This window comes from Abramis brama, assembly GCF_963993115.1.
Source record: "Abramis brama genome assembly, chromosome: 21".
NCBI classification, from domain to species: Eukaryota; Metazoa; Chordata; class Actinopteri; order Cypriniformes; family Leuciscidae; genus Abramis; species Abramis brama.
The window spans coordinates 30,446,227-30,460,564 of NC_139983.1; the positions used below are offsets into that span (position 1 = coordinate 30,446,227).

At 35.8% G+C, this 14,338-nt stretch overlaps 3 protein-coding genes across 6 annotated transcripts; 1 reads left to right on the top strand and 2 right to left on the bottom strand.

Annotated features, from left to right (window-relative positions):
* Positions 1-2,759: 2,759 nt before the first annotated feature.
* Positions 2,760-5,539, bottom strand: isca2 (iron-sulfur cluster assembly 2). Its single transcript, XM_084096505.1, has 4 exons — positions 5,401-5,539; positions 4,813-4,954; positions 4,532-4,647; positions 2,760-3,291 (listed from the first exon to the last, which is right to left on the bottom strand). Exons 1-4 carry the CDS (start codon positions 5,460-5,462, stop codon positions 3,117-3,119), a joined length of 495 nt encoding a protein of 164 aa, XP_083952631.1. The 5' UTR covers positions 5,463-5,539; the 3' UTR covers positions 2,760-3,116.
* A 627-nt stretch (positions 5,540-6,166) lies between these two features.
* Positions 6,167-8,578, top strand: npc2.1 (NPC intracellular cholesterol transporter 2, tandem duplicate 1). 3 transcript variants are annotated; one of them, XM_084096696.1, is made up of 5 exons: positions 6,167-6,327; positions 6,520-6,615; positions 7,041-7,148; positions 7,225-7,397; positions 7,485-8,578. In XM_084096696.1, the coding sequence occupies exons 2-5, from the start codon at positions 6,534-6,536 to the stop codon at positions 7,569-7,571; spliced, it is 450 nt and encodes a 149-aa protein (XP_083952822.1). In that variant the 5' UTR covers positions 6,167-6,327; positions 6,520-6,533; the 3' UTR covers positions 7,572-8,578. The 3 variants fall into 3 exon arrangements, with proteins under 3 accessions (XP_083952822.1, XP_083952823.1, XP_083952824.1); XM_084096697.1 differs by having other exon boundaries at positions 6,214-6,300; XM_084096698.1 differs by having other exon boundaries at positions 6,300-6,361.
* A 981-nt stretch (positions 8,579-9,559) lies between these two features.
* Positions 9,560-14,299, bottom strand: gskip (gsk3b interacting protein). Of its 2 annotated transcripts, XM_084096700.1 has the most exons (4): positions 14,176-14,261; positions 13,280-13,404; positions 12,592-12,837; positions 9,560-11,253 (listed from the first exon to the last, which is right to left on the bottom strand). In XM_084096700.1, the coding sequence occupies exons 2-4, from the start codon at positions 13,316-13,318 to the stop codon at positions 11,095-11,097; spliced, it is 444 nt and encodes a 147-aa protein (XP_083952826.1). In that variant the 5' UTR covers positions 13,319-13,404; positions 14,176-14,261; the 3' UTR covers positions 9,560-11,094. The 2 variants fall into 2 exon arrangements, with proteins under 2 accessions (XP_083952826.1, XP_083952827.1); XM_084096701.1 differs by lacking the exon at positions 13,280-13,404 and having other exon boundaries at positions 14,176-14,299.
* Positions 14,300-14,338: the final 39 nt, after the last annotated feature.

Sequence of the window (14,338 nt, forward strand, 5' to 3'; positions counted from 1 at the left end):
CTAGGAATACACCATTTATACTACCAAACCAATGACAAATAGAAAATTGGCTTTTTAAAAGAGATAATAAGAGACACATTCACATGTTGAAATATTTACATTTTATGTATTTTCAGTGCTCAAAAGGGGTGGGCGATATGGCAAAAATATAATATCACAATTTTTTTCAGAAAAATCACGATTCACGATTTTATCACGATTCTTTTTTTAATGTTGGTTTTACTATTTTGTGACTGAGCATTACAGCCAAACTAATGTCCATATTTTAAAAACAAAGCCTTAGGTAACAAAATATAAAATAAAAAAGAATAGCAGACAGGGGCGAAGATATTTTTTTGTCATTTTCTTTGTTATTAAATATTAAGATCAAAGATACACATTACTCATACACAACTTAATATACAAATTAAATAAACATTTGCTTTATGTTTTCAGCTACAGTAGGTGTATTTAACAGTAGCATTGAAGAAAGTAATTAAAATAACAAAAATAACAAATATGAAAATAAAACAAAACATAGACTTCACTGTATAAATTATACATTGATACTTATTAAAGCTACTATTAAAAATTATCAGTCAGGAGCAGTGAGTGATTTTCTCTTTGCATTTTGTTGTTTTTTAACATTAAAGGGATAGTTCTCCTAAAAATGCTATTTGTCATAAGTTACTCTCTCAAGTTGTTTTAAACTCGAATAAGTTTCTTTCTTTTGTTGAAAATAAAAGTTATTTGGAAGAATGTGGGTAACCAAACAGTTGATGTACCCCAGTGACTTCCATAGTATATTTTTCTCCTATGGAAGTCAATGGGGACCAGCTACTGTTTGGATAGCCACATTCTTCAAAATATTAATATTAGAAAAATATTAGAAAATATTAAAAGGAAATTAATACAGGTTTGGAATAACATTAGAGTGCGTAAATAATGAGAGAATTTTTATTTTGGGGTGAACTATCCCTTTAAGGAGAAGCGGCATCGTGTTTACTATTACTACTGTCTCTTTAAGAGTTGCGCGCGACGCGTCTATTATACACGCATTTGACAAGCAGATTTTCTCTAAATTTTCTCAAGTTTGCGTTCACTTTAGACATAACCGACTTTGTTTATGTAAACCTTGTGTGTATTTGACAGTATTAGCACAATAAGACTCAAAGGATAACTTTGTCCAGTATCCAGGCGCTGGTAGACAGGCTTTTAGTGCATGTGAACTTCACATGTACGCGCTGAGAAACGCACACGTTAGAACAGCGCATCAGCACGCGAATTAAATGTTTAACCGACAAGGCATTAAAGCACATGCAAATTATGAACTTTTGTAAACTGCAGTGTCCCGTTCCGCAGCGTGTACGTCGCGTTGTTCAGGATGTTGGGACAGAGGCGCCAGAACAGCAACTGATAGAATGCACCACGATTCTACGATATTTCTTCAAAAGCAGATCATGGAGACATTTTAATCGTCCACGATCAAAAATCGTCATATCGCACACCCCAATGCCAAATTATTATAAATATAATGTAAATGTAATCTTGACCGACCTGTTCCCTTACTGGCGAACATGGCTGGGATTTTGCAGCAGCTTGCTGCGTCTGCATTCGTAGTTGCACACCAGCCTATCACATGCCAGGCTGATGGTCTGCACAGCGGCAGCCGGCAGGCCAGAACGACCGTCAGGCCACCGGGAAATGTCCCGGTGCTCCCGATGGCCAGTCCGCCCCTGGATGTGCCTGGATGTTCTTACATAATGCAGCGATGTTAGGCCGAATTGGGGACAGTTTCAGTCTTAGATCATTTTCCACAAACAGTCTGTACCTATACTTGGTCTTAAGAAATAGAACCGACGCCTTTTTTTCACGCGACACGCAAGCGTGTTGGAAGCGTTTCCAGGCAAAATAGAGTTGGAAAAGATGTTTATATGTTATATATGTTTACCGCAAAATAGGCAATAGAATATATTTCGTTCTGTATTGACAGGTGTAGTATTTGAAAATCGATAATATTTTTTTACATTACATTTATATTTGCATTTATGTCAAACTCTAGACACTTTCAAACATCAAAATGACATTTATTAATATGTATTCCTGTCAAAATGACATATAAACATCTTTTCCTGCTCTGGGAACGCTTCCAACACGCTTGCGTGTCGCGTGAAAAATAGGCGTCGGTTCTATTTCTACCATGCACGCGTTTTCCGCGCGTCTCACGCAAGCAGTGTGCAAACTCTAACCTATTAACATGGGAGCCGAAATAAAAACGGACACGCCACGCAGCCACTGTGTCGCCGACCTTAGATCTTTTTTCGCGTACCCCCTGAAATCAGTCCACGTACCCCTGGGGTACGCGTACCCCAGTTTGACAACCGTGGAATTAGGACATTTAAGTGGCTTTTATAAACTGCTGTGCATCTTGAGACAAAACAATGACATATTTTAAGATGGATCAGTGCAAGTTGCTTTCAGTTAAAACTCCTCAAACATGCACTTTAGTCTGAGACTTGCTTAAGCCTCGTCTGTGAAACCGGGGAATAGTTTACAGTAATGAACTTAAATGAGGACTGAGTCAAAGGTCTTTTCTTAACTTGTTTTGAACCAGGAACATTCCTCTCAAATCTTTTGACACTGTTTATTGGCTTTGATCATCTCTCAAGGGAAAGACTTTGTCAGCATAAAAAAGGAAAATAAATGCACACCATGATACGGAACTTCCTTATGACCCAGACAATATGATACCTTAATAACGCAGTCAGAAAGCTTTTCAGTTCAGTTCTTTGATCAATCCATCATTTAATGCAAAATACACATTACTTGCTGCATCTCATTGATCACATGATTCAAACCACATAATAACAGGCTGAATATTCAGAATATTTAAGAATAATCCCAACAGGCAATGGAAATTATATCATCTTATAACTTTATTCGAAATATATTTACAATCTTCCTTATATACAACACACTAAAGTAACATCTGTAGTTTCTGATTTTTGCTTTTCTTTCGTTCATATCAATAAGTTCAAACATACTGTGTATCAGAATCTCTCATATTATTAGCTGATTTTAAAGAAGCACATAGCCCACATGCATTAACGACCGCTGTGCTGGAGAGAGAGTGCGTGTCAGAGCTTCACAGAGAAGGACGAGCCGCACGAGCAGCCGTGTTCAGCCTGTGGGTTCTTCAACACCTGGAAAGAAGAGCGGATGAGCTCCTGACTGAAGTCAACAGTGGATCCCTTCACAAACTCCAGACTGTCCACGTCGATTATTATCCCAACTCCATTCTTCTCAAACACTCTGGAAAGAAGGAGACGGAAATTATTAAAAATCATAAATATTGGATTTCTGTGGTATGAACTCTTAAGACTTTTAATTTGGTCAAGTCAAGTCACCTTTATTGATATAGCGCTTTATACGAGACAGACTGTTTCAAGTTGAAGTTTTATTTGCCATTTGTTCCAGAACAGCTAGTACAAGTACATAGGAATTTTTGTAGCAAAGCTACATTAAAGTCAACATTAAAGAAGAACTAACAAAACTACACAAAATAAATAGACTTTGAGAAAGTACAGTAAACGAAGAACAGTATAAACCTACGACAAACAAACACAATAAAGATTATTACCTCCATATCGGAGTATGTATTTCCCTGTACTCAAAGTATTTCAAAGCATCTTTACAGTGATGGTGCATTTCGGCTGTTGTTCAGCGGTTCAGTGTTGAAAGTAACAGTATTTGGTAACAAAGGCACAAATCTCATGTTCTTTACAGAGAGAACCATTAGAAATGTTAGATCAACTAGATACGATTAAAGGGATGGTTCACCCAAAAATGAATATTCTGTCATTATTTACTCATTTGAACACGAAAGAAGATATTTTGAAGAATGTTGGTAACCAGACAGTTGACGTAGCCATTGACTTCCATAGTTGGAAAAAAAAAATACCATGGAAGTCAATGGCTTCGTCAACTGTCTGGTTACCAACATTCTTCAAAATATCTTCTTTTGTGTTTTACAAGTTGCAAGTTTTACATTGATTAGAAGTCTCTACCCTTATGCTTAAAATGGAACTCTCACATCCTTATCCAATATTTATACAAATAATCAAAATAATAATAATACAACAATATTACAATATATTGACATTAAAATATTTTAATTTAGCAATTCAATAAAAATATTTTGTATATAAAATTATCAAAGTCAAATAACTATTTATTCTAATTGATAAAAAGATTTTGTATATAAAATTATCAAAGTAAAATAACTATTTATTCTAATTGATAATAATTAAATCCTAGATTATTTTATTAAATGTTTATTGCCAGAAAATAGCAAAATCATAAAAGTCACGTATTAAAGTTTGGTGGCTCCAAAACTCATATGAAACACATGCAAATATAACATAATATTGACCTCCTGAGGTCGATGAGTTTCTGAGCAAGCTAAGCGCCTCCTTTGACTGACTCTATGTTGGAAAAAATGTCTTTTTCAAGTTTTTCAAGCCCTGTTTCAAGAGAAAGGTGCCAACATTACCTGTCATCTTCATTTCTAACAGCGTCCACCAAGAATTTATACTGGAATCCTGAACACCCCCCTCCCTCCACTGCTATCCTCAGATACTGTCCCTTATCCAGAATCTCAGCAAGCCTCTGCAGGAATAACAAAAAAAGACATTTTGATTTGATTATTATAATTATTTGTTGTTGTCCATGTCAAGTACAAAGCTTTTTTTTCTTTCTTTCTTTCTTTCTTTTTTGTTACTGCCTAAAATGTGATCACTGAAGTATGTAGGATAAAGTGCAGTGAGCTCAAACCTTGACACAGGATTGACTGAGAAGAAGGTCATCAGCTGGGCTGGCTGAGTGTCGCTGCTGTGGGTTGCTGCTGTAGCGCGCATGCGCAGTGCAGCTGAGAGGAGCTGAACATCTCGCTGTCTGAACTCTGGTCGAGGAAATACTGGACGAAAACAAACACACGTGACACACCGAACTGCTGTACACACAATGCCCTTGACCGAGTTTCGATATCCACAGCTTTGTATTGTGGCTATATTCATTTCAAAATAACTATGAAACAAACTAAAGCTTAGTTAAGTTTTGGCTAAATGTGTGTAACAGAACGGAGAAGATTGTTTGTAAGCAACTGACAAAAACGAGTAATTTCACCGTAAATAATTTACATGTGGAGATTATTTGTCGACATCCATAAGTGTTCATGTTCTACTTAAAGTTATCAAATGTTGTCATCTGTGCCGTTAGCTCAATCGCAACTGTTCTCAAGCTAGCTAGCTAGCTAAGATACCTGCAATAGCTATTAACCGAAGAACAGGTAACAGTTACCAACACAGTCAATTTATATTAGACAATACATATACCACTATCATTTCGCTAATTTGTGCATACTTGAGAAGATGAAATGACGCGGATTTAGGGGCGCTTATGAGCAGTCTTCTGGCGAATGACATCTTCTATAACTCGGATTGTACTGCGCATGCGCGTGACGGAGTTATCGAGACTGGGTTGCCAGGTTCAGTTGTTAAACCCTATATTTGTGTTAATTTGTAAAAAAAAAAAAAAAAAAGACTTATTAGTTATTATCGAAAGGGATTTTAGGTAGTAAATAATAATAATTATTATTATTTATTATTATAAATTATAATTATAAAATTATAAATCTTATTTATATAGAAAATACATAAGCTGATATTTGTACCTTTAATTATGACTCAACAAATATACCTCAAATATATCAGATTTGAACTCTTAAGTATGTAAAGCATCTCAAAGACATAAACTGGCTAATTTGAATTTGTAAAATGCTTTAATTCTTAAATCTATATTCACAACATAGCCATTTTTTTGTGTTAAAATGTTATATTGTTGCATTTACACCAGGATATCTCTTAGTATAAAACACCCTACGGAATACAAAGATGCAAACATTTTATGATTTATTGGTTTTAAAAGTTTATTTCAGCTGTTTCAAAGTAGATGGACATCGCTTGCCACCAACAAATGAAGAATAACCCATCAACAACTTGAAAAAAATAAACGTTTTTGGTGTTGTTTTACTTCTCTTTATCATTTCTTCTAGCCTGAAAGAGTGCTTTTGATATATCTGGCAACATAATGCTCTCCTTGTTTCGGAACATTTCCATGAGTCACTGCCATTGGTTAAGAGTTCACCGAGAAGGCGTGTGCGTCATAAAGACGCCCATACAAACAGTATTTGATTGGATGAGTCAGTCTGATCTCGTGACAAGGAAATAGGGTGTAGTTACAAACTGGGGTCTGAAGGAACTGGTGTGTAAGAAACCAATTAAATAAGTTGTAAGTGTTTTAACGTTTGAATTGAGCGTATTGTGTGAGTTTTCTGTGTATTCATTAGTAACGGTAAAATTAATCTTCACGAGGAAGTTTACCGAAACTACGCAGAGCTTGACTGTCATGTGATTGACCGATGTTCTTGTGTTGTGTTGTGTGTGTGTGTAACGTTAACGTTAGTTTGTTGTTTCTCCACAGGATTCGTCTGAACCATGGGTTACAGAATGCTCTGCGTTGTTTTACTCTCTTTTCTCGCCTACACTAATTCTGAACCGGTGAAATTTGTGGACTGTGGTAAGTACTCATGTCTATCAAGTTTAAATGAAATGAAAATTATGTCAATTAACGTTATGTCATTTAATTATGTTAAATCACCCTCAAGTTGTTCCAAACCTGTATGAATTTCATCTGCTGAACTCAAAAGGAGATTTTTTGAGGAATATAGATTACTAAACAGTTGATTGGCCCCATTGACTTCCATATGGGAAAAAAAAATATTAAGGAAGTCAATGGGGTCCAACAACCATCTGGTTAGCATCATTCTTCAAAATATATTCTTTTGTGTTCAGCAGGAGAAAGAAACTCCTACAGGTTTGGAACAACTTGAGTGTGTGAGTAAATGATAACAGAATTTTCATGTTTGTGTGAACTATCCCTTTGACAAATTGAATAATCTATATTGTTTTTGTTCCTTTTTTAATTTTAACTCTTCCTTACAGGTTCAGAAGAAGGAAAAGTTGTTGGAGTTGACATTGAGCCCTGCTCACAACAGCCATGCCAGCTTCACAAGGGACAGTCCTATGCAGTCAATGTAACCTTCAGCAGCGGTGAGTTGCTTTATATGTCTAGTAGCAGCTCAAATCTTAATTTAGAAAAACAACAACTTGTTTGTATCTCCCATAGGTGTTGCGAGTCAGACCAGTAAAGCTGTGGTTCATGGAGTGATCGCCGGCGTCCCCGTCCCCTTCCCAATCCCTATTGATGATGGTTGCAAGTCTGGAATTCAGTGTCCTATTGTTCCACAAAAAATGTACAGCTACGTCAACCAGCTGCCCGTCAAGACCGAGTATCCATCAGTAAGTGTTCCTCGTCTATCTCTAGTTCTGAACAGTGCTTTAATATCACAGGCATTCACTTCCTTATTTTGTTGCTTTGTTTATTAGATAAGACTGGTTGTGGAATGGGAATTAAGAGACGACTCCAACAAAGATTTATTTTGCGTCAAGTTCCCAGTTCAGATTGTGAGCTGAAGGCCAACACTGAAGCCAAGATGAAAACGCTTACAAAGGGATACAATTGTGCCTAAACACTTTTCTATGGACCTTTTAGATCTAATATTAGTAGACAGAGATTTTATGATTTATACTACTACTTTTTTTTCTAACGCTGACAGATTTGTTATTTTAACATTATCTTTAACTATGCACACAGTGCCACTTTACAAACATTGCCTAATTCTAGTTTGTTGCTAAATTGCGTCAATGATTCACCAGAACGAGAGGCTGACAAACAATAGTGGCCAGTGCCGGTGATTAAATCAAGTGTGCACTAGCTGCTGTGTGGCTACAGTGTTGTAATGTTTCTAATCAAACCTCCTTTGAGCAAATAGTTGTCAATTGGTAACTTTTTACTTGCATTTTTAAATCTGCATATTTAATAAAGATTGCATCTTAAAATGAGCTTATTTTATTAAAACATCGGCGAATGTAGCCACTTTTTACATGCTGCAACATTAACGTACGTTACTGAAATAAACTCGTTTATTTTTATGGTAAACAATGATTTTTGCTTTTCTTGTGTTCAGAATGTAAAAATAGGGCAAAATTCAAATATTCCTACACCTTTTGACCAGTGATTATTATTTTCTAGTCATTCATCATTAAAAAAATAAAACCATAATGGCAATAAAAAATGATTTACATTTCTGTTTTATTATTGTGGTTTAATCATGAACGACTAGAAAATAATTTAAAAGGAATTGGTCATAAGATGTGGGAACCCTGTATATATTCATTACACACCCTTCTATGATGATTTTATGAGTATTATTATTTCCATAACAGTGGGGACACTGTATCTAGTGTTTGTGTTCAACTGGTTAGCCAAGAGTGAATTCCAGTTTAAGTAAATCAGTTAAACATAATACTATCTTGTGTAAAAGACTCAAACAAATCAATGTAAAGCTGACAGTGCTGTCTCTACAGATAAAGATCTTTTTCTTTGAAGTTTTGTCTATTAAAGCGATCCGTTCACTGTTTCTCCTTTCTGGGTCAGGTGTCTTGCTTCAGTTCCAGTTCTGCTTTCTCAGTCTGCAGTTTTTATATTCCTGTTGAGAGGTCATGTGTTTGAGGGCTGGCGGTTACTAGGTCAATTGTGTCAAATTTTGTTTCAATATGTTATATATTTATTATGATCAAGAAGAATTTGTGGTTGACTTTTACTGTTTAAGTATTGAACATTATCAATAATTTGGTTAACTTTGTCATTACTCAATTATTTGACTGGAAACTTGCTAAAAGAAACACCGTTGTCTTTAAATGGTTAGTTCACCCAAAAATGAAAATTCTGTCATTAATTACTCATGTCGCTCTGTTCATCTTCAGAAACACAAATTAAGATATTTAAAAAAAAATCTGAAATATTTCTGTCCCTCCATTGACAGCAACGCAACTACCACTTTGACGCTTCAATAAGTTCATGAAGAGATCGTAAAATAATCCATATGAATCAAGTGGTTCAGTCCAAATTTTCTGAAGAGACATGATTAATATGATGAACAGATTGAATTTAGCTTTTATTCACATAAACATTGATCAGCGAACATAAACAGAAACAAAAATGTTTACGTTTACCACAACTGATGTGTTGATGAATGTTTATGTGAATAAAAGCCTAAATTCAGTGTTCATCATATAAAGCGATCGAGTCTCTTCAGAAAATTTGGAATAAACCGCTCAATTCATATGGATTAGTTTTATGATCTCTTTATGAACTTTTTGAAGCGTTTAAGTGGTAGTTGTGCAGCTGTCAATGGAGGAACAGAAAGCTTTCAAATTTCATTAAATTCCATATTTGTGTTCCAAAGATGAACGATAGTCTTACGGGTTTGGAACGACATGAGGGTGAGTAATTAATGACAGAATTCTCATTTTTGGGTGAACTAACCCTTTAAATAAATTTTCAAGCAAGCAGAATATGACTAAATGGCTACAAAAGTGAATCACCAAACCACAGTAACTTCTGAATGTGTGCTTTTTATTACAAGGAAACAAAAGCAAGCAACATTTTTTTTTTTTTTTTCCAGGTACAGAAGTTATTTGTGCCATGTACATCACACTCTCATACTTGTTTTCCTCTTGGTTGTCTGAGCAAATGTTCTTTAAATTATTAGGATGCTTTTATTTTGGGACAGAGAGAGAGTGTATTGTGTTTCACAGGAATTTCTTAAAACCAGAGGACCACTTGTGTTAATTGGCCGTTATCCAAAACCAGCTGGAAACACACATCAGTTTCACAGGCATGCTAAAGATGGCCAAAATAAAGCATAACATGAGGTAGAAACCCATCATACAAGAACTTCCTGTATGCATTTATTTAAGATTTAAAAGCTGTTCTAAACTTAAAAGAAACGGAATGTAACATTGTAGCATATTTTTACGCAGCCCTTTCAAACAAATTCTGAAAATGGCTGCTTATTTACCTTTAGTGCAATTCTGCGCAGTATCAATAAGTGATGTTTTAACCAGTCAATCGATAGTTCTACATAACGTATAAACTTTCATCCCAAAAACAAAAATCATTATTTCAATTTTTTTTTTTAAACGCCATATCATTTGATATGATACAGAACTATAGGAAACCAAGGGAAATGTCCCTCTCATTACAGCACAAAGCTGAGCATTCCCATCCACACAAACATTCTGTTATGTAATGTAATTGTGGGAAAAAGATTCTGCTCAACTCAAATAAATAAAAGTATAAAGCTTCGGTTTCAGTGCTAAAATGCACCTTTTTTAAGAAACTGCATGACGAATGTCTTCATTTTCTTCTAAAACACTTTTTTGGAAGGGGTGGATGGATATCACCACCATGTTTTGGCTCATCAGTCCTTTCTCCTGTTTTTGACAGATTGAGAAAGAAAACAAGGAAGCAATAGACATTCTTACAGTCACAAATGGAGTTTGATACATCAATAGCAAGCGAAGAGAAGAAAGTGAATGTATCAGGATATTTTTTTCAGACAACCACTATCCTGTAGACAGGTTAAACTAGGCATTTGAATGAAAGTAGTAAGGCATCTGATATGTTTTTAATGACAATACTTTAAAGAACCATGCTGACGGAAGTACAGTATGGAGCTCTAAAAACTCATTTTGCAGGACCCAGTTAATACAAAATCATATCACTTGTATGTTAACATAAAATATTTTAGTTCAAACCATTACCCATAGTCTTTGAAACAGCACATCGCTATTTCTGAGGGTTATTTCACTTGCATAAACATAAAAAAACCTAAAAAAAAAAAAAACGGGAGTATTCATCTGGGCCCACTGTGTTATAGCACTGCCTCCAATGATACCTCTCTAAATAATAGTAAAATACTTTAAAACATCACAGGCAAGTCAGTTTGTCAAATTAACACCAAGAAGGTCTGATAAAACATATCACAGGCTAAAAACTGATAAAGGTACCACTGATGCTTGAAGCTGAGAGCGGCACAGGACTTGATAGAACCGTTAGCAAGCAAAGATATTCTGAACGATACTGAACCCCTCACTGTCCATTTTGTTGGAGCCTCTCCAGTCTCTGTAGCAGAGCATTTCCAAACGCTTCTCTATATCCAGGGCTGAGGGAATCCAGCAGGGAGTAAACAGTCTCATGATACTGGGTGTTCAAGCCCTCGTCCACCTGATCAAAGATGTAGCCCACCACCTGACAAACACAAGATTCCACAGGTTAACCATCTCGTGTTGCTCACTTTTAATCTTTGTGATCCGCAGCGGTCAAACCTGACAGAAGAAATCGAGTGTAACATTTATATAAAAAGAGAGAAAGAAATGAATGTACTATATTTTGTTTCACTATTTATTTGATATTTGTATTCTGAGGGAAATTCATGGTGCTAGACAATATTCACCTCTAAATTATGCAACGTTTAGTTCTATAAAAAATACAAATTTTGATATCTCTAACTGATACAATGTTTAAAGGTACACTATGTATCCTTTTTTTTTTTTTTTTTTTTAATTAACAAAATGTAAAAAAAAGAAAGAAAAAAGAGTCAATACATGATCAATCCTTCTTCCAAAACGTGTTTTTGTCTTACCCTGATTCACTAAGTTAAGCCTATTATAAGTGATTATATTTTAGACCTGGCAGGATTAAACCGAGTGAATTGCATGAATACATCACTCGCCCGTGTGTGTCTCATTGAATCAGTAAATAAAGAAAATTTGCTCCTCCTACTTTACTTTGACGTGTGTCTGGTGTGTGAGTGGCAGAGGATAGTTGTCACAACTATCAAGAAAGGTTGACATGGAGCCGCTAAATCACAAACCTCCAGGGAATCATACGTTGGATTACAAGGGCACATGAATAAAAAAAAAATTTAAAAATGAAGTGCACAGATAATTTATAATAAATACTGCAATGTTCCACTTTAACAAAATAAGAAGGCAGAGGTTATGTGCACAAATAGCATTAGATTATATTTACACTATGTAAAAATAGCAGATTTTCTTTGCAATAGGTGTAAATAATAGTAGTTAGATGCTATTTATCCTTATAAAATAGCGGTTGATACTATTGTTGATGTACAGTATGCAATAATTAGAGTGTAAATGGTTATATTTATTAAAATTCCCTACACCTACCCCTAACTGATAAACACTTTATTATTAAACACACATTAGACACTTCATTTCCATTTTTATTGAAAATAAATGCCTTTCCGATCTGATATGTAATGGGGAAAAGGGAGAAGAGCGAGTTGGGCAAAAGGCGGATTCGAACTCAGGTTTTGATGCTGATGATAATCCAGCATCTTCCCTAATTTTGTCTGGCCCAAACCAGACAGTAGGCGGAGTTAGTGTAAATAGACTCCAATACAAGAATGGTCATTTTATTTCATGTTGACTTTAAAGGAGAGGCCTAGACTAAAAGTGGACCCCATCTTTGCCTTTTGGAAAAACATCAGATTGTCAATATTACACTCAATATTATTGAGTAAATTCTGTTTTGGGGTGGAAGAGATGCTACTTTATCACTCACCCTTAACCCTGCCTCGGTGAGCTCTAGGCAGTATCGGGTTCCCTCTCTGATTTCCACGTTTATATAGGCCACATCTAGTCCGCTGGTGAGACTGCGAGAGACGTGCATGTCTGTGACCGCGAAGAGCACATCGTTGACCACCGCCTCAGCCTCCAGCCTCATGTCCTTCACCTCTCCCAGCTCCACACAGCGCTCCTCATACGAGCACTTACACAGCTCCTCGGGCGTACAGTCCACCTCCATCCCCTAAACACAACCGCGGATGGACTATAAGACAAACTGCATGTTCATAAACATCTGACGTCACCTGGTCTTGAGGGGGCGCGAGCACTGTACGTTACGGTCATGCTACTGGCTAACGGCTCACATTCCTCAAAGTGCGTTTTACTCTTAGTAAGAGTAACATTTTTTTTTTTTTTTTTTTTTTTTAGTGTGTGGAAGAAACAATTTAATGCGAATGTTATGTATGATGTAACTTGCATAAAGATAATCTAAAAAATATGAAGTGTTAGCTAACAACATAATGCAAATCGAGGCTCTTGTAGCGTTAAAGTTCCATATGACGCCAATTCCGGGTTATATTAACAGAATAATGGTATCGTGGCATACATAACAAGTTCATTTGTTATATTATAAGGTCTGAAGCGGTTTAAGTTTATTTATTAACATAATTTTATGAGTTACTAACCTCCTCCTGGGGTGGTTCGTCAGAATACTTCCGGCTCATGCCGGCTAGGACTCGTGTGTGTCAATTATGCGCAGCAGTTGCGCAGAGCAGCTTCTGCGTATCCGCCTCGACTAACATTACAGTATCTGCGATATTTTAAGAAACAAATGTATGAAAATATAGTAAAATATCTAAATCTATAATTTAGCTGTTTGGCTGTAAATGATAATGCAAAGCTAACCGCTAAATTCCTTACATAACAAACTGTGCGGGTGGATGCGCGAGCTTTGGGGCGGAGGGGCTTCTAGAGAATTCTTTATTTTCCACAAATAACATCAAAGCATGTTTATAGTTCAAAGAACTGAATACATTTAATTTACTTTATTACACTTTATCACATGTCATATATGTATTAATTGTGTTGTTTTTCTTAAATTTGACTGTTTTTCATTTTCTTATAATTAAGTGTATTCCAATAGTGACGTCACTTGCATTTCCACAAGTGTTCCTACTGAAATTCATCAATGGAAAATTACTGGATTGTACATTTGCATGAAATTGAACTTAAGTCATCAGATCCCATTATTCACATTAATCCCTAAACTTTGCTTAGAAAGCTTAATCCCTCGCCAGCGAAAAAAGTTAGTTATTAAAATGAATTTAGGATGTAATGTTAAAAAAAATGTACGGTAATCAGCCATGATGAAGTTAAACATTATAAACAGTGGCGAATAAATTGCAGAATTTTGGCCCGTTTCAGAAAAATAATACGTGCTGCGTAGTATCAGTTTGAAGTATGTAAATACAGGGTAACGGATTAGAACATATTTAAAGAAATAGACAAAGATATGGCTTACAACCCTTGATATCAGATCAATAACTAAATCCATTACATCATTTAATTTCAGCCTACTTACCTTACCACCAAAAATAAAGTGCTTTTACTATTCCAATCCGTAGTAAACAATAACACTCCTGTCGCTGAGCGCGTGATCTGCGCAGTGGCTGCGCGGCGCGGATGCTCGTGAACACATCGCGCGCATGGAGCGGCGCGCGAGAGTGCGCAGTCACGAGCGTGTT